The sequence below is a fragment of the Microplitis demolitor genome, chromosome 6 (assembly GCF_026212275.2).
Source record: "Microplitis demolitor isolate Queensland-Clemson2020A chromosome 6, iyMicDemo2.1a, whole genome shotgun sequence".
In the NCBI taxonomy this organism is placed as follows: Eukaryota; Metazoa; Arthropoda; class Insecta; order Hymenoptera; family Braconidae; genus Microplitis; species Microplitis demolitor.
The window spans coordinates 2,166,914-2,188,390 of NC_068550.1; the positions used below are offsets into that span (position 1 = coordinate 2,166,914).

General features: G+C 37.7%; 1 protein-coding gene across 2 annotated transcripts in view; it reads right to left on the bottom strand.

Moving 5' to 3' along the window:
• LOC103575766 (uncharacterized) overlaps positions 1-21,477 on the bottom strand; it is an 83,032-nt gene that overhangs the window by 14,985 nt on the left and 46,570 nt on the right. For both annotated transcript variants that reach the window (XM_008555690.3, XM_053740094.1), the window contains 6 exons: positions 14,278-14,667; positions 13,846-14,197; positions 13,003-13,299; positions 12,723-12,877; positions 11,644-12,642; positions 9,728-11,515 (listed from right to left, as the gene is read on the bottom strand). In XM_008555690.3, the coding sequence (XP_008553912.3) occupies positions 9,728-11,515; positions 11,644-12,642; positions 12,723-12,877; positions 13,003-13,299; positions 13,846-14,197; positions 14,278-14,667 (3,981 nt within the window). The remainder of the gene's footprint in view (positions 1-9,727; positions 11,516-11,643; positions 12,643-12,722; positions 12,878-13,002; positions 13,300-13,845; positions 14,198-14,277; positions 14,668-21,477) is intronic.

Below are 21,477 nucleotides of genomic sequence, written 5' to 3' on the forward strand. Positions count from 1 at the left end.
AGAAACGCTCCAAAAATCTAGTGTTTCCTCCTTTCTAAAGAGTCCGAGATCACTTATAAGATAGTGAACATTTTCTAATCAAATATTAATATTAGATTTTAAATTCAAATACAGAATTTGCATTTTTTTAAATTTCAATTGTTTGTTAATTTTTTGAATTAGAAAATTTTTAATTGATCTCTGATTTGAAAAGTTGTAGCTTTGAATAAATTTGGAAAAAAAATTCTAATATCGCATGTGAGTTTAAAACTTAATATTCAAAATTAGAACCGGAAATTCGAATTGGTAGTTATTACTTTTAGTAATTGTTAAATTTACGTCAATATTTATATTCATTAAAATTTATGTTTTGCAGCCAATATTTACTAAAAATTAATAACCACCAATTCAAATATCCAGTTCTACTTTTGAATATTAAATTTTAAACTCACATGCGATATTAGAATTTTTTTTCAAATGTATTCAGTTACAACTTTTCAAATCAGAGATAAATTTAAAAAATTGACATCAATATTTATATTCATTAAAATTTATATTTTGCCGCCAATTTCAAATTTTGAGTTACGGATAACTTTCCATTAAAATTATTTTTCCCATTGCCTACTGTATTATTATTGTTAACCCTGATCTTTTCCGTGTAAAAATAAGATGCTCGTAATCTAATCTCCCACTATCAGAACAGATTATTACCCATCTCAAGTTTTAATATAAACTGTGTGTTAAAAATTAAAAACTGCACTTTAATCGCAGAATAATGTATTGTAATATTAATAATAATATCAAGTCCAATTGGGTTATTCACCTGTCGGAAAAATAACTAGATCCAGCTGTGGCAGATGCACACCAGACATTCTCACTTTTTCTTACTATAATTTTCCTTGCGGAGCATTATATTATATTATAATCTATATAAAAAAAAAAATCAACCGCGAATTGGGCGTGATCTCAAGACACGATGCAATAAATATTTGATAAAAATAATTATAAAATAAATGAAAGAATTACCACTATTGTTTTGTTATTCAATCTTCGCTCACCGTAAGAATTCAATTTCTTGGCGATACTGAGCATTCTTTCATAATGATAAGTTACTTTGTTGAAATTAACTTGTCTCAATCTTATACTAGAGCTTAATAATTCTCTAGTCTAACAGTATTAATAACTAAAAAATTATCATGACTTATGACATTTGTTAATTATCTTTTAGGGAGTGGAAAAATATGGAGACATCATAAGTACGTAGTAAGCTAACATTGTTTTTAATTAATAATACTAATTATATTGATAATTAAGAGAAAAAGTGAAGATTAATTTTTGAGAACTGCAAGTTGAAACAATTTGCAACTCGCAAGAAGTAATAAGACGTTTAAAGACGGGTAAACTAGTCTTAGCTATCAGCTTCTTCTATTCGTGGACTTAATTAATTACAGACAAGACATTAATGAGGAAGTGAAACGGCTGAATAGAACGGTACAGTAATTTGTAGAGCGACTTATAGGCGCCGTTGATTATTTAATATTCTCACTTGTGTACAAATACAATACAAAAGAATCATTTGATCATTGACGCGCCCATTTCTACGAATATTTTTTACTATTGTTGCATCATCGCACACATTGCTGGCATCTCTAGTCTACGGTGGCTTTAAATTGCACTCGTGTAAGATCGAGTCGAATAAAGAGGGAGAGAAAGTTGGATGTAATTGGGCGGCAGGTTGCAATGATCTAATCGGACGTTAATTGGGACGTGTTTATCGAGTAGATCTAAGGATCATAACGTTGAAACCATCATTTACTTACATTAATATATAGATATGTATGTATGCATGTAATTTTTTTAGTTGAGATCAAGGTAACTGCAATTAGCTTCCCCTTAAGTGAATGCCGATAATAAGAGTAACTACCGTAGTTGATTATTGTTATTAATATAAGACGAGCTGTGGCCCTGAGGAGGATTTTTATTGTGCATGTACGATTGTGTAATAGACAACGAATGATTTGTAGAAGGACGTTGTCTAAAGATAAGATTATGTTACATGATTAATAAATTATTTATTCATTTATTTTTATTGTTTTTGCTAATTAATGTTGTAATTTAATAACAATGATAATCCAGTATTACTCTTGTCTCAGCCTTCGCGATCGCTATTTATTAACATCAACTAAAAATTTTAATACAAGATAATCGGCATCTGTGATTATCAGTAATCAATAATCTCAATTAAGCGAAAAATTTTTCCGTAATTCGAGATAATAATTAAACTTAACTACTGACTATAGACTTGATGTGTGTATTTTAAATATGACTTATGATTTATTGCGCGGTTAATTTGTTTATACGATAAAAATTATAAAAATACTATCATACTATTGCAATCACACTAATCACTCAAACAAATTGTGAAAATTGCTCTTTCAAATATCAACCTGTCGCGAATAAATCCAGGTGTATTATTACTACAATACTTTATTTCTTCCGTGTACTCCACCTATTTTCACCGTGAAAAATCGATATTTCTTCATACTTTTCTTTTACATCGTTTTAGCTAAAAATTCTATTACACAATCAATGCCTAATTTTTTTAAAAATTATCAATCAATGGCCTCTCTGATCACAACTTTATTGTAAATTTCAAATTTAAATTTCATTACGTTTCGTCATAACTCGTGACATCTTCAGTCTTTACAAATAATCACCAAGTTTTTTACATAATTATAAATTTTTTTCATGAAATCTCCAATAAAAAAATTAATTTTTCTGTTAAATTTTCTGCTGTCAAAAGTCAGCCGAATCATAACTTGTTAAATTTACCTCAAACAGAAATTATATAAATAATAATAATAATAATTATTATTATTATTATTATTTGTAGACAGTATGTACACATAAGGACTGTGTGGTTATAATTTAAGACAAGTTAATCCTTTTGAATGCAAAACAATGAGTCGAAGTGAACGGTATTGAGGGAGTTTACGTAGGAGACGAGTTTTCCCAGGCTGTTCCTCCTTTCGTCTTGGCATATTACACTAATGTATTACATTAAGTGAGGTCAATTCGCTCACGTATCGTAAAACCCACATAACCTGTCTACCACGTGGATTATTAATTGAATCTATATAAATAACCACGTGCATAAAAACGTGTATTAATTTATTTAAATAATAAATCGGCTCCCTACTTGCGACACTTTAATTACAGCCTCTGATAATGACTATTTTTTGGCGGGTTACTTAATTAAACACGGTCACAATTTACAATTACCGCTAATATACCCGGGTATATTTAATTATATTAAATTAAAATTAATAATCGAGTCTACAATCTCGCGGTATTGCACAAGTATCGATCGGGTAATCGTGTAAGAACCAACTGTACCGAGGAAAGTAATAAATATTGTAGTTGCCGATGTTTGTTTAGTTGGTCGTTAGTACATATTTTCTTTGATTGATTTATCGTCACTAATTTTTAGCATTAACTAAATTTTAAAACTTTTTTTTTTTAATCTAATATAAGTTATATTGATGTGATAATAAATTTATATATATACTCAGGATTATATCACAAAGGAGAGGTAGCGCGTTATTGATCAGACATGCGAGCGACCAGGAGCAGCAGAAGTAGTAGCAGTATATACTGTACAGATAAATATAAATAGTAGATAAAGACAGTTTTACAGTTGGTCACGCATCGCGAAAGCCACGTACTCAAGTGTACAACCATCTCCATTAGATTTGCTGTCTACTGTCTACTGTCTTCTGTCTAATGATTCAAGCTTGTATTGCTAAAAGTTTTATTTTCTTTGTCACGATACTAAGATACAATATAATAAAAGTGAGGTCACCGTAAAACCATTGCGATGATTCTCACCAATTATTGCTCTCTCGTTAGTCGTATTTGTAATTCAACTCGTTTTACTTCTCATTCTCAGTAAATAAATACGACCTAATTTTGTAAATAAAAATAAACAAATTGTCGGCTTTATTTATGTGCTTTTTTTTTTTTTTTTTTTTTTTTTTAAATTACCTTCTAATACGAAATTTGTTGCTCCCAAAAACCATTGCGTTGATGCTGCACATTAGGTTGTTATAAATTCCAAAATAAATCATTTGTTTATTTATATAAATAATAAATATAAGCTCATTGTTTAATCACTGAGTACCACTGGACTGAGCTGTCACATTTAAATAACTAAGACACTTTTGTAAGGCCGATACGTAGTAAGATAATAATTAATTTGACAGTACGCGAATGTTCATTTGACCGGCGAGACATTTAAGTTGGTGATGATTTTTTAAAATTTGAATTGAGTTTTCTGTATGAGGGTGAATGAGGAGAGATAGAGAAAGGAAGGGAGAGATAGAGATAGTTGACAAAGTGCTGTTCGCGGTATCACGTGCAAGCGGCGCGGGTGCTGTCAACCAAGTGAACACGATCCGCGGAACTACGAGTGCCACGGGCTAAGAGCGCAAGCGCTTCGAGGCGAACGTGTAGTAATGAAAATAATGTGGAGGGGTTCGGTGTACAGTATATAAAGAATATTATGCTTTGCTTAGGTTGCTTTGCTTTGCTTTACTTAACTTTATTTAATATTAAAGTTAAAGTTGACTCTACTTGCCATGGCGACTGACGAGGAAGAAACAACCAGAGAGAAACAAAAGTAAATGTTTATTGGATCAGCAGGAGACGAGTTTTAAAATCACGAGCATACAATATGACGGTGTGTTGTGTTACTAAATTTCTCGATACATTTACATATATGTATGGATGTATTATATGGAGCTAGAGAAATGTTAATGTTTTTAAACTACCAATAGGACACGTCACGACAAACTGCGTTGTTTAAATGATATCACGAAAATCTGATAAGTAATAAGTAACCATTGGCTGTTTGTTTAATATTTAAATGTTTATTTTTAATTCCCGTTTGAATAAAACTCTGACAAAGTGAGATTTTATAAGCTAGCGACAGCATGTCCGATCGATAAATCAGCTTGTCGTTAAATCTTGGCTTACAATTTAAATCAGTCTAGACTTTATGGCCAACTTGTGTCACTATCGCTCAGATATCGTCTAAATTCTTTGGTTTATGGCTTAATAAAATAACGTATCTTATTTTTCTCCAGGGTCATGAGATAGAAGAGGCCACTGCCTTCTGTATTGACGGATTATCAGTCTTTAAAAACGGGCAAAACAGGCCTGGGAAAAAATTCATTTATTCAAATATTTTTTTTAACTCCATTTTATTTTTTTCCTTATATATATTTTTTATTGGACTTTATATTACTGCAGATTTGATATTTTTACTCGAATAATTTATCAAAGAGGTTAAATAAATATTTAAAAATATTTAATTTAAAAAGACCGCGAGCGACAGGTGACATCATAAAATTTAGTTGGCTTTAAGAAAAAGTCATACATATATATATATATATATATTGTTATTTCTATTGGATATTTTAGTCTCGCCCCCGGTGGCAATGCAAGACATCTAAGCGTAAATATTTTTCCACAACTACTGAGATACAAATAATAATTTACGTCTATGAGTGAAAGGTCACTTCCTTTTCCGTGAGTTTTATTGTAAATCCTATTTCGCCAAATAAAACTAAACAAACATAACAGAACTCGCTGAAAATAAATGTAGGAGTAAGAAACCAGACGAGCAAAAACGTCGTTAGTTTTTACAATATTTACGAGCGCGACAATGATACTGCCATAATGACTACGAACTCTCATGAGAGGTAATTTGGTCATTGTAACATCTTATTAGGTAATGAGTTGGTTGAAAAACTTTGAGTCAAAACATGGAACTAAATTAGCAATTCTAACATTGAGTTTACAGGCTCTACAGGGTGTCTCGCAAATGGGACTCGAGTGCTCAGGTGATTTATTTTTTTTATCATCGACTTTACCGGTCACATTTAACGAGTTCACTGGCTCAAAACAATAGGACAATTTTATTTAAGACCCGCAACAAACATTTTCAATAAGTACTTTTTATATTTATGAATTTTTTTAAAAAAATAATTCTCTAAAGTGACGTAAAATCATCGACTTCCTACATTCCAACGAGAATGGGCTAGAAATAAAAAATAAAATTACAGCAATCCCGAGGATCAAAGATACAAGAGTGCTGGTGAGTGTTAGGTTTGCTGTCGAATTCACTGCCCTTTTTTTTACCATCATTATTTGTATTTTTTATTTCTGTGTAAAAGAAGAAGCACTCGGACTCAGCTCAGAGTCAGACTAAAACTCAGACTTTAAGTCTTATATTTCTTGCAAGCAATTCTACCTCAGTAACGGTAATACCTCAGCTCACCAAGACCTCGGTAATAATGCCGGACAATTTGTTCATCCCGAGTAAGGCTGAGTGTCGCCAAAGAGCGATCCCGTTTCTCGAGATCGAGACGCTCTGTAGAGTCCATGTCCGGTCTACAGTCTCGGTCTACGGTCATTGTCTTTGTAAAACTGCCATCTAACACATTGTCCTTCTATTTACAAATAAATTAACTCACAACAAAAGTTTAAGAATAAGATAAAAAAAATAAAGTAAACTAAAAGCGATAAAAATTGCAAGTGCACAAAGTAACTGGAGGTATATCAAGCATTGAACTCGTATTGTATTATATTATATAAAAAAAAAAAAAAAAGATAACGTACTGGCGAGCAGCTGTCACGCGCGTGGCCTTAAAATATCTCAACACGGGCCATCTGCCTTTGCTCTTCGAAGACAGAGCTTGTCTTATCAAATAAATTCCACGGCACGTCATTGTTAAGGTATCGATGACACTGGCATGCGATTCTCTTGACAATAATCTCAATAATAAATGTTTTGTATGAATTTAAATAATACATAACAATAACAATAACAATAATAAAAAAATATTGTTCTTATCGAGTATAATAAACCGCACATGGACGGACAGTTGTCTGAGCCGTTGAGTCGTTTATTATTTTTTACTTATGCCAAGACGTATTCAATGACCTTCGAGTCACGCGTTAATTCGGTTTCACTTTGTTACTAAGTTCTTATCCCCGATGATCTGCGATCGTGAAAACTCGGGACAGGACAGTCGGGTCTTCGAGGTCACATGAACCGCAGGTGCAGGTTCTAAACTAGTTTAATTCATGTTTTATTATCTTTTATCCTTTGATCGAGTACTTAGACAGCCGATCAAGTGAGCCAGACTTTGAGGATCAACGAGAGATGGAGTAAGAGTTGGCGCAGAAGGACGAGGTGAAGTACTCGTGGGGAATACGACACGTGCAGAGTCGTTAAACGTAAAACGCCGCTTGATTTACAACGCTCTTGGTAACTGATGCCTGAATTGCCATATTGTTTTTTTTATTTTTTTCTCTTATACTCAGTCTTAACATATATAACCATGGCAATACACCTATGGGTTAGTTTTCTTATTTCCCATCGTGATCCTAAGATGTTGAAGAACTTGAGACCCCAGGAGACTCTAATAACACCGTCCAAGAATTTACAGCCAATTATACTGGCCTGATAAAGTAGCAGGAGGTAAAACAGCAGCAGCAGCAGAAGCTCTTGTGTACGACGAAAAGTGAAAATGTGTTCTCTTGAACAGACGCTGGTACTTGGGTTGGCTATTATATTATACGCTCACGGATCGGATAACTGCTACTGATATTTGCTGGAATAATTCAGCCCTCCTTGCCAACGACACGATAAGCCGTACATATATTATGTGCAGAGACACACATATACTCTTATGGTTGTGTGTTATTACACATAGAGCTGAGAATATGGAGTAGAAATATAGAAAGCAGTATTAAAAATTGTAAGACTGCCGCTAGTCGTTAATCTGTGGGAGTGTTGGCTGTTATAAGTTACAAGTCTGATTCATCGAGAAGGTCAACTGAGACTCGACTCGGCTCTGTGTGATAGTCGACTAACCGACTATCTGTGTAAATAAAAGAATGAATTATCTGTCGAGTGAGACATATTGTTGGTGTTTTTGCCTCGAAGGTCGTGAGTACTGAGCTTCAGGGAGTATTTCTGATGAAAAATTGTAAGAAGAAGAAGAAGAAGTTGGAGAGAGCGGGGTCGAGTCATTGGACCTTTTCCCGGTGCGTGGACTACTCTGACTGTGAGGATGCTCGAGGTCCCTCGAGCGGGACCGAGTGTACGAGGAAGCCAAGAGACAGTAGCAGTACAAGAGTCGCGGTTATCCAATCAGAGCGAGGAGGAAACAAAAGCTGAGGTGAAACGACTTATCGTCCCGTGAGATCGAGCCTACATCCTGTGGATCTCTGCACACCTGAGTGGGTGGAGAAACGGTTAAAAAGCTAAATCACTTTGCTTTTAAGAGCGATTGTTGTTGAGGATTATTCTATTTCGTTGGTCACCTTTGAACCGCGGGTAGGTCAACGCCAGAGCATTTCTTTCCACCTTGATTGATGGCTCCTATTCCGAGTTAACTGTATCGTTATACACCAGTTGTGCTTGTTGACCCGTCTGACGGACATTTCAATAACAGAAGCCGACGCCTCGAGCAATTAACTTAACCCGAGATACTTATACTCACTCGAGTTTTAGTTACCAGCTTGTCTGTTATCTTCGATGTTTAGTTGTATAGATCGCTGGAGCAAATAAGTAGGACGAAATTTTTATCTGAGGACCTTGATCGCAGTGCGATAAATCTTATTATAAACGTATCAAGTGTGCGTGAAGGCGAAAAAATTATTTTTACGACCCGAGATTATTAAGAAACAATGGGAAAGTATTAACTTTTTTTATTTTAATCTCAATAATCATCAAAGGTCAAGGCTTTCAGTTTTGTTTAATATCACGCACAATATATTTTTTTTAATTAAATTTTTTTCGTTTAAATGCGTTTCTAGTTTTGGTTACTCCTGTGATCCTTTTAAATCCTTCACAAAGAGTTTGATCCCTGGGGTCAATTTTATGAATTGTAAATAAGGGGAGGGCAGAATGGGCACTAAAAAAAAATTTTAATGGAGTACATTAAGAATCACAATAAAAAAAAGTTACGAAATTTTTTTCCCAATCTTTTGTAATGCAAAAATGTTAATTAACTTTTAAAAATTTTTAAAGAAGTAATTAAATTAATTAATGTCTCAATAATTAAATTTGATATCTAATATGTTTTTTTAAGTTTTGAAAAAGATTTTAATTAAATTATTTAAATGAAAATTTTCAGAGTCGTTGTCTTTTTGTAAAAAGTAAAAAAAATTAAGATGCCCATTTTACCCCACAGGTCAATTTTTCCCCCTTTCTCTGCGAATTTGATTTTTTATGTTTATGACAATTAGATATCAACTCACATTTATGAAAATAAAAATTACGACCGCTCGTATTTATTTTTAAAATTATTTTCAGTCAAAATATTTTGCCGATACCGAAAGCTCAAATAAAACAATTTTAATAAATAATAGCTGACATTTAAATAAATAAATAATTGCAAAATCGATAATAATGACACATAAATTAAATGCTCTCTCGATCCTATATAAACTCCCCTCTTATTAATGTTAACTCTCGGCATCAATAAATAAAGCATATTAACTCAACATATTATCTGCAGCGCATATAAATATGACACAATAATTATTTATATGATTATCAAAAGGATTGAGTTGCCACGGGGGCCAATAAGATCGTCTACCCAGGTAATTACAGAGTGTAATTACAGTAAGTTTAATAGTTATTAATCAGAATAAAATGAGTTTTTTGACTTACCCTTGGACGGAATGCGGAGGCGCAGGACGCGGAGGCGCTGGCAGTGATTTCCTCAAGCAAGTATTTTGTCTCGGGGCAAGAGGCGGAGGCGGCGAGCTCGGTGAAGTAGCGAATCTGTCGGTGCACTGTTGAGCCGACTGGATCGAGCTGTCAGTGTACTTGGAAGGAAGAACATAATAATTTCTCATCGTTCCATCCCCATGTCGATTAGCAACGTATTTCGGGGGCTCGTGATACTTCTGGGGATTTCCCTCTGCCAGTAATTTTGCGTTGGCTTCGTAGGAAGTCTTAACTGCAGTACCGACTGAGTACCCGAGCGCATCGGAATATTTATTGTTATTATTATTATTATTATTATTGTTGTTGTTGTTGTTGTTGTTGTTGTTGTTATTCTTGATGTCGGATAGAGGCAGATAATTGGGTCGTGGCTGCTGGGACACATACGATGTCTTGTCTAACCCGGTAGTCTTGGGCACTTGAGGCTGAGGTCTTTGTCCTGTTGACGACTCTAGCAATCGATTATCATCAATCTTCACAAGACCAGAGGCGTCGACTCTCGTGCTCTCCACCCGCATCGATTCCTGGCGAATTATGCGTGACTCGACGGGCACTTGCAATGCCGGCCGTTGATTGCCCGAGTCGCAGATTCCACTACTTGAGTATCTTGTTGATACCAGGTCTGGTAATCGCGCTGGTGGTCGGGATAAATTATTGCGTTCTTCAGAAATCCGTTTAGCGGCAGCAGGACCAGAACCAGAACCAGGACCAGCAGTGGAACTACCAGCAGAAGCTGCCACACGACTATTTACTACAAGTTTTTGCGCAGCTGGATAACGAAGACTAGATCTACCAGTTGTTATTACTCTGTGCGTAGCGTACCCGCCGAGGCTGGGATTATCGCAAGTAAATTCGCCAGCGTCTGAAGGCTTCAATGGACCAGCACGGATAAATGGATGATGCTCATCGGTATGCTGTTGCTTGGGGTTATTTTTAGTTGGAGATGATACTGGCGATGTTACTGCTGATGATTTATTGTTGCTATCAGAAGATCTCTTTGAGTGTTTGGATCTGCGCGTAGAGCCGGGCTCAATCTGGCTTCGATGACGCTTTATTTCTTCGTGCTGATCGGTCTCCTTGATGCCAGCAGCCTCGAGGTTGCGATCAGGCTCACCCAGGGGTGGCGGAGGCGGTGGAAGCGGCTCGTCGCAATTCAATACCTCGCTCTCGGTAACAGTTGGTGGAGACGGTGGCGGCAAATCTGGACTTGGCACTCGATCGTTGAAAACTGCGCGCAGATGCGGCTTCTTAGGCGGCCTTTCGGGCACCCAGTCATCAATAGAAATAGCAGGGCCGACAATTACTGGACCCAGCAAGTCAGTCGAGAGGCTTCCGCAGCTGTTGCTGTGCTGGTGTTTGGGACCAGGTAATTCGTTGTGATTCCTCGAGCTGCCGTTTGCTTTATCTCGCCAACTGATACTCGCGTAGTCGGACGCGGAGCTGGCGCGCCTTGAGGACGGAGGCCGAGGCCGTGGCGGCGGCTGCGGTGGAGGGCTTTGTGCTGGTACTACAACACCCTGGGCAAGCTGAGGCTCGGATCGCCAAGAAGATTGATGGTGCCTCTCGTAGTAAGATAGCAGCGCTTTCTTCTGGATAGCCTTGAGCGTCGGATCAGATACACGATGACGTTTCTCTGGATCTAAATACGTGTAACGCATCTGCTGTTTTTCTAATTCATTAATTCTCTCAGCGACTGATAAATGAGTCTGTTGTGGCGATACCGGGGATATTCTGCAATAAAAAGTAAATAAATATATAAATAAATAATTAACAGCAGTAATAATAACATAAAAAAATATTATTTATAAGTTAAATAATAAATTAAAGAGCTAGCGGAGTGGTCGAGCACAAAGACGTACCTAGTTTGTCCAGGTTCATCGCGCGGCTGGCTCGTCGTCGATACCGGATACAGTTTTCTCAGCGTTCTTTCTCTATCGAGATATAAAACACTCTCTGAATGATGTCTCTGAGGCGTTTGGACTCGCGCGCTGTGAGCAATGAGCTGTTTACTGCTAGCATGGATTGATATATTTGCCTGGCTGACATCAGACATAGACCCGAGGAGCGGATTCCAATCGTCTGAGCCGTGCTGTTGTGGCTGGGACTGTTGTTGGTGATGTTGATGCTGAAGCTGAGACTGGGACATTGAACTCTGCGGCATAGGTCGTGAATTGTGATTATATCTCGCTTGATCGACATTAATACAAGACTCCCAGCCGCGCTGAATCCCTTTAGACTTGTCGTGTGTTTCTTCATCTATACTGGAATCCTGCCACTTGCCACCATCTCTTACAGAACTAGCTTGACAAACATCATTCACTGACGCGTAGTGACTGATAACTGATGGTAAACTAGTCCTGCCGCTTATCTGTTTACAGTTACGGTCGTTCATCGTCGCCTGCCATTTGTTTTCTTGCCATTTGCTATCATTATTGTTCATATTGATGTTATTGTTGCTGTTGCCATTGCTGTTGCTGTTGCCGTTGCTGTTATTAATATTGTTTGAGTGTCTCAGCTTAGTGCTGATCATCAGAGATGAGCTGACGTCGCTCATAGATCCTTGCCACTTGTCATGATCGCTATCGAGATGTTTTTTAATCCCGCTGGTCACAACACCGTTGACGCTGCTCACATCTGACATGGACCCGTGGGGCCAAACGTCGCCGCCGTTCACCTGCCTTGTAGGCAGACCCGAGGAAACACTAACGTCCGACATGGACCCGTGCCATTTAAGAGTTTCGCTGCTTGATGCACTGCCGCCGCTTGATGTTGTTACGACGCTATCTCTCCCTTCACGAGATGTTTCTTCCCAGGAAGGCGCTGTCCGTTGTGCAACTGCTTCGCTATCACGTCGCAATCTACATCCACAACAAAGTCCATTAACAATAAAATATACAACGGCAAACGCGTTAGACTGTCATTTAAATAAAATACTTACCGGTCCAAAAAAGGAGTATTGGTAGTAGAGTCAACACTGGAGACGTAGCTGTGATAGCCTTCAGATTGAGCGTAACTTGCCTGCTGTGAGTGTTGGACTCTAGTGTACTCTTCCAACCCGGCTTGAGTTAAGGTGGTCTCCCGATAAATATCAACCTGGAAAAACACACAGATCAATGTTAATGTTGCTGTTGATGGATGTTGTTGTTATTATTATTATCATGAGAATGTGGATGTGGATGTGAATGAGGATTAGTATGCTCGAATAAACAAACTTTTACCTGAGATACTTGGGGATCGTGATAATTTCTGACGTACGCCTCAAGATCAGCATGACTGAGTGTCTGAGGCGACTGTTTCTGCTGCTGTTGCTGCTGCTGATGTTGATGTTGATGCTGATCACGCTCGGACGGAGAAGATGCAACAACATACTCGGGATCGGTGGGACCCAGAGACTTGGACTCTCGATCAACGCGCGGCCAGAGCCGAGTCTGATCCTCCTCGAGGCTGCTCCTGCTGCCCCGGGACTCGTAATTCTCTGTTGGTATTTTCTCGCATCTCTCCATCACGGTCTTTAGCTGGAACGGTACATAAATATTCATTCCTCAGTTCCCTTATTTATCTATTCCACGTGTATGGGCAATAGATCCAAACACAACATATTACATATACATACATAAATATTGTAAATATAATATCTAAAAGGCTCGAGCACACATTTACCGAGACAGAGATTCATTATGGGCTCTGGATAAGCCTGATCTACTTAAGCCGTGGGGAAGTGGACGTACAACGAGTGTAAGAGTAGTAAAAATATTTTTTTATTCCTCTCTTATGTCCGAGAGATGACGTCAGGAAGTACGCAAGAGAGAAAGGAGAATGTGGGAGTGGTGATTAATTGTCTTTCCACTGCGGTTCGTCCGTGTCTTACTTTCCCAAAGAGACCTCAACCAACAGACTCTTATTATCCTAGTTATTTTTTTAAAATTTAATTTTTTTACATCTCATTTCACTGGCGACTGCCGAGCCAGCGGCTTAAGTAGAGACTGAGGTTGAGACTTAAACTGAATTCATCTCATTTCTTGATGAGATTAATTTCGTCAATAATTCCGAGAATGACTCACCTGTTGGGTAAAAGTGGGATTGGGTCGTTTTGCAAGAGGCCTCGAGTATTGCACTGGTTTCTCTTTAGGATAGTTGGTATCGTCTGTCCAGGATTTAGATCTGTGAGATCCGGACTGCGAGCACTCAACGTCAGCACTCGGTGAGTCAATTTCATTGTCTGGATAATGCTGGTGATGATGGTGGTGCTCCGAGGCGGTGGAAGGCCAAGAGGGATACTTTTCGTGGCCTGGACCGCAACAGACGCCCTTGAGGCTCGAGGCGTCTCGCACTGGCGGAGTCGGAGGCGGAGACGCTTCATCCGCTTCATTGAACGGGAGGCTATAACTGTCGAACCCGATACTCTCGCTGTACCTAAATGACAAAGCATTAACTATTTAACCGTTTATACAGACAATAAATATCAATAATAACAACAATAAATATATTTTTACCCGCTGTCATTTTTGTAGCCCGGAGTGTTTTTTTTGCTGTATCCTTCATTGTAACTAGTAATTGCCTTGCTGCCAATGGCACTGTCGCCAAGATTGCTATCGTTCTCCGAACTCCACCTGTCAGATTTTCTGCTGCGGTAGTTATCACCCGGACTTGATCCACGGGATCCGCTTTGTGGCTGCTGCTTGTTGCCGATATGCTGCTGCTGAGTCAGGTAGCCAGGGATACTGTAATTACACGTCTCGAGGTGCCCATGAGAGGAATAGGACTTTGCGAACCCAACCGGGTGAGTCGGTGGACCTGGAACCTCATCCTGACCGCGATATCCCGCTGGAGATGGCTGCAGCTCCGTCATCGCGCTACACGCAGCCCCGCCATTCGGGACACAGCTGTAATTAATCAAACCATCAGTTTATTATTAACACTCATGATACCATGCTTCAAAAATAAAAATAAAAAATACATTTAATCTTTTAATAAAATATCGAAAATAATATTTATTTATTTATGGTAATAAAATCGTGATTTAATCCGTATTAAATAATTTATCATTTATATATCTACTGGCAAGATCCAAGTAATCTCTTTACTTGGCCACTCTTAAATTTATTTATTTCGTCTTTATCTTCATTTTACTCGTCTTATATTAACGATACGGTTGCGGAGACCAAGCAGAAGAGCAGCCAATGTTACGTATAGGACACGATCCAAACGGTAAACTCTGCGCACTCGAATCTACTCGCTGACCAATACGAAAAAAGTGCGTACACACTTACAAATAAAGTACTGTAATGTACAACAGACATACTGAGATCTCGGTACTCGGTGTACGTTTAAGTTATCGAGTCACTTGGCTTCAGGCACTTGGCGCACATTCACGGTTCTCTTTAGTCACATATATATATGTATGTATGTATGTATATATGTGTAGTTTGTTTGGTGGGTGGATGACCCTTTATCGCACGATCATCGAGACTACGATATGCACTTTCCTCAGAGCACATTACACACGTGAAATACCCGGTCGTAGTGAAATAAAAGTAGATCTTAATGCTGCTACATGTATATGGGAATGGGTATGGGTTTGTGTGGATGAGTGTTTAGTAAATATAGAGATGAAGAAAGATCGAGTTGAGGGAATGTAAGGAAGACGCGGTATGGAGTGCAAAAAAAGAGTAGAGTAGAGTAGAGTGTGGTGTTAAAAAGTGTAGATCACGATGAGAGAAAAAGAGAGAAATAAAAGAGCCGAGATTACATCACGTTATTAATGCGCGTTGAGTTCGTTGACTGGTTAGCTTGGATACATTATGCCTGTACACGGTGTTCGTATGTAATTCCGGCGATCGTGATGCCGGCGAAACGCTAAACTGGAAAAATATCCACCGGTAATGTTATAATTATTTCGTGGCTGCTCAAATCTCTTTCTATAAAAATTTATTTATTTCAGCCGATTGGCTCGATACGAGAAGCTGAGCTCTATGGAACCAGTTTAGATGGTAAATTATTTATTTATTCAAAGCTAATTATTATATAAATATTTGAAGACACAAATTGCTTGTCCAATTATAAAAATAATTATTTGAATGTATCGAGTCGATTAATTTGACAGTTAGAATTTGCGAATTGAATGGGCATTGAACTTTCGAGCGATCGATCAAATAAAAACGAGTTACGTTAGAGAAATCAACAAGGTCGGCAATTAGTCAAGGCAACGTTCAAAAATTTCTCTTTAAATATTATTTATTTTATAATATATCTATATCTATATCTATATATATGTGTATGTAGATGTTATTGGTTCATCAATAAATTACACACAATGCCATGGTAATAAAGTTGTAGTTAGAATTTATAATGAGCTTCCGTTATTATCGACACTGATGTTTAATCAATCAGCTATTGGATTCCAATTTGAGTGTATGATCAAATCGACAAACATATTATACAATACGTTATTCCTGAGGCGTAATAACATTTCCCGGTGTATAACGGCCTCTTAAACAGATGTAGAACCAAAGACCAGTCAAGAGAACTCGCACAAACAAATTATTTGTTAATATAAAATAACATAATGCACTCGCGGTATAATAATTCACTTGTAATTGCCTCGTAATCCGTCCGTCTAGAGTTAACTCAACTCTCGAGTCTAAAATTGATAAACTGCACTCTCGTAGTGTTACGATAAACTAAAGTTTAAACGGCTATGACGACGGCGACCGAAAGCCATAGAAATTTTTATTAAAAATTAACCGTCGATTCAAACATAAAAAATCCGCCGGGGGCGAAAATTACTCCGGGGTCTTACAGATATCCAGGGTTACAGTCAAACCGGTCAGTTGTTTCTCTCCTCTTAAACTCTTTCTCTCTTTATTTATTTATTTTGTTTGGGCTCTCGTGCCGATGCTGGATGCTGGATGCTGAATGCTGGCAACCAGAGAGTAGAGTGGACGAGTGAGGCCTCGAGCATTAGCCAGCATTGGCGTAGTCTCTTATCGAAAGCGTGGGTGCCTGAGTGCCCTTCAACACACTCCTCGACAAAGAGAAAATCTCTCGGTCTTACCTTTTTTTAGCAGCATCATACACGCTGGCTCTTATGATATTCCCCGTACTGAGATAATGAGGGACGATGACGATCTCATTTGTGCACCGGGAATATTTTTATTTATAATAACATAATATAATGCAGTGTGAGTATGGGAACATAATGGGATTGTTAGGTGACACGTGGATCGTTGATCATCGAGGCTCTTGAGTGTATCGTCATTAAATATTCATATGAATACAAGTTACGAATGTGGGATATACAACTTACGATTAATGGATAAATTGAAACGTCTGTATCTGCAAAAATATGTCATTGTAGCTGTTCCTAACGAGAGATACACCTCTTGCCTCTCATCCTTTAACCTTTGTTAATATCTCCCCATGTGTATTATAAGTATTATATGCGTATAACATATATCAGAGTGTATAAATGGCTAGAAGCTTGCTGAGGAAGTAAAGTGACCCTGGCAGATACCCGGGCGTACATTACTGTCGTTTTATTACTCTGTGGGTGTGTTAAAAAAATATAAATGTCCGTAGATACATTCATACATATATATATCTATATATAGACGTAGATGTAGATCCTATATGAGGTTCATCAGCATAATACTATGAATTTCTTTTAGATGACTGGGTATTTTTCCAATGACGATAAAAAGTCAACGAACTCTTGAGCTCTTACAGTTGAGAGCCAACGAGTGTTTCGCGGTTCTATGAGGGCGGATAAATAACAACTAGATACATGAATATGGATAGAGATTTTATTTATGAGCCGCGTGCGCTCGTGAATCACGGAAGCGGTGGATGAGTTTCACGCCGACAGATCGGGATTTAAATAAAAGTCATTCTTTCAGATTTATTCTGATACGGGTTGTTGGTATGTATATACCAATATATATGTCTAGATATATATAATTAATGATTGAAGATGCTGGAGAAACTTTTGGTGTATAAATGATTTTAGAATGTTAAACCAATTATCTGTGTACTCGCGGCTACTGTTTGCGATAAGCGATTTATTAAAGTGGGCAGCGCACACCCCAAACTGCCAATCAAAGTGTCAACGCTATCTCTTTTGGATGGAATGTGCGGAGGTTAGTTGGCTGAGAGGAGCCTAGAGGCGTCCGAGCCCCAACTATATCCTTGATCTCGAGATGTTAAGATACTTTTTTTTTTTTCCTTAATTTTTTTTATTCCTTTTTACTACAAGAACAACAACTTGTTGGTCGGTCTTAATATTCTGTTTTATTCTATTCCCTTTTCTCTTAAACTCGGCCGCGGGGTTCGCACGTTAATTGAATAATTTGCATCCCACCTGCCGGCTTCCGGCAGCAGGTCGTCTGCTCCTGTAGAACCGACTGAGGAAGTTTATAATCGAGTGCTCGCCAGAGCGAACATAACGACTAAAAACAATAGAAATAATAATTATTATTATTATTATATTTTTATATATTTATTTGTGTTTTATAATATTTAGTGACTACAAGTTGTCAATCGTCGACTCGAGACACGTGTATCAGGAATTTAAGAAGACCAGAATGCTTATAGACCAGTACCGCGAATAAGACGGGAAGATTGAGGGGCAGAGGGAGAGGTAAAGTAACGCTCGACATTCCGCTCCGTCGACCAGATGTCATCGACGACCTCCCGGTGGTAGAGAACCGGGGAAAAAAAAATCCAATAAACTACATACGAGAACGACGAAGAAAATAATAAAGGGAGCATTTAATCCAGTATGTGGTGTTGGTTTCAGGTGAACCAACACCTGAGCGCTGCAGCTGGTTTTAACGTGAATTAAGGACTCGCAAAAAATGAGTTACGTGCAAGCATGTGTACAAGTATTTGTACATATTTAATGGTGAGGTATATCGTGTGCTAACAGACAGACAGATAGATGAATTAGCGGTAATAATATATAAGCAGGGTTTTATTGAAAGGATACATAATTAAGAGTGAAATGGATAGCCGAGAGGCGGTTACGTGTCTATCGACAGCTAATACCGGCAATTAATCGGTCATTTCCTTTGGCTTTAGACTAAAGATCTCCGAGACTTACTGGTGCTTATGCTATAAACCTGGTATAGGAGTGCACGCGACAATGAACTTGGCAAAAGGGGACGGCTTCGTACTGCTTGGCTCGACAGGTGGCAAGTACTCCCTTTACTTCTTCACCGTGGCCTTGAGGCCAGCACCATACCATGCCATGCGATGCCATACCAAGTTACCACTGCTAGCTCGAGCAGAACAATATAATCAGCATAGTTCGCCTTAACTGCGTGCTCCAAGAATTCCTCCATTATCCTAGACATCATCTCCGGCTATTTTTTATTTCCTTTGGTTATTTTTATTTTTTCAGCAGGTGCTGGTGCACGCGTAGATCTACAATTAACGCCTTAAATTATCTGGGTTCTGTTATTTCAGATATCATTAATTACTGGATAAATCCGAGAACTATATAATACATGGGTACTGAGGCTGCTGGCAAGGAAGCAGTTTCTTAACTTGGTTAATTCTAGCATCGATATTCTTCGATAGCGAGCTGAATATTTACTGCACTGAGATTAAGAATAACTTTAAATGAATAGGAAAAAAGAAGAGTTAAAGCACGCATTGAATTTTTTTACCGGAATCTAGCCTCAATAACTCACTGGCTATCTGATATCAGACTCTCACCGCATTAACTTTTCTTTCAGAACCTCTGGCCATTGTTGCTCCCGTGGATCCGTGAATTAATGCGCGTTCTCTCTTTATGTATTTATAAATATGAAATATTTTTACTGCCCGGTTTTAAATCTTCAGCAGTAAATGTCGAGGCAAAATATTTTGACATCGGTGGCTGCGGGCTTGGACTTATTCGGTAAAATAAAAATATATTACCCTGCGTGTTCAAAAGTCGTCAATATCGCGGTTGTCGTTTGCGGATGTACGAAAAATTTTTAATTTCTTCGCGTGGTAGATTTTAAATATCCAGGGCACATATATATTTATATCTATATATATATATATATATATGTATGTGCGGAGCCATAAAATAGATTAAGTGTTTTTTGTTATTTACAAGATTGCTCTCGCTTTCGGAATCGGAAAATAAACGGATGGGGACTCGGATGATGACGGGATGAGAAACTTGACCGCACGTGCTAGCAAAAAAGGCTAAGAATGCCGAGTTGAATTAATTGAAATCAGCATAGCTCGACGCAATAATACCCAGTTGAGAGTCCGCCAAGCATTCCTTCGTAGAATCGGGAAATAACACGCGCTTTACAATAATACCCAACTCTCCATACTTTAGCCACAAAAGCCGTTTGCCTCCAAAGGGATATCTTGTTTTTGTAACCGATTCCAAATCGATTCCGGCCTCGATTATCTAAGCTGATGTCTCGAAAAAAAATATTTTACAAAATAACATTTTATTCTCACCATTATTTTAAATTTATGTACACATGTATATGTATTTGTATGTACATATGATGAAACTACGGCTCATAGGCACTAAAGTAAAATGTTTTTAGTGGTTGTGAAGATGTACGAGCGATTGTGATACTCGAAAGAACAAAAATAATTATAAATGCGTTTACAAGTGCATTTATTCCACACGGTTCTTAATGGTTGGTTTGTTTAGATCCACTGCAATATATATATACATATATATGTATGTATATATGAACACAAGTAACGTTGCCGTGCCGGCACGATAAAACACTTATAATTGCTATTGGCCACAGAGGATCTTCCTCGTTGCCAAGTAAGGATAACTAACGATAATTGGCCAACTCTAAGAAATATATTAAATTAAATATGGACATTTTTTAAAATTTATTTTATTGTTTTTTATCTCTATTACTGCGGTCATTACTATCAGTATTGTTGTTGTTATTATCATCATTTGAAAGCTTGTTTGTGAGTTTAATTTATAAAACAAATTTATACCGACATAAAAAGTGTTCAAGGCAATCAGGTCTATTTATTTTGGTGATACCACTAAAAATTTGATCACTAGAGTGCGTGGGAGGGAACCGTTACAAGCTGGAAAAAATAAATTAAGAGGGAATCGAGAGGAAGAAACTGTGAGCGTAACAAATTTTTCGTACTTTAGATAATATTCTTAAATCGGTCGTGCATAACTGAAGGACCAACGGTATAATTTAAAGTTGTACTAAGTGTCTTTCTGGGCACACTCGCTGTCAATGAGATTTCGAAGCCAAAGGAAGAACAAGCGTACAAAAAGGGGAATAACTTTAAAACACTTGGATTGTAATGCGGTTTTATGTTTGCATTGCTCGTCATCGGGGCACTTTGAGCACCGAGACCCAGTTCTGTGCCCGCTGTTTCGTATTTCAAAGCGATTCTTTTGCATAAGAGGACAGAACACAAAGTCGGTTACTCGGGTTTATTTATCGCCTGATGATAGGGGACCGCTTGTGTATTTTGTTTGTGGCTGTATTGAAAGGCAAGAAGGCTATTACAGAGTGAATCCTTGAACAAACAGGGTAAAATAATTTCTTGGCATGTCTCTGCAGTGTTGAGTTCTTATCTGGATTGTGTACGCAGAGTATCAGAAATGCGAGTCCAAGCCGAGTAAGCTTCGATGGGCTCACAGGGAATCGTCTTACTGTTAATATATTTTTTTACACTATTAAGTTTTTATTCAG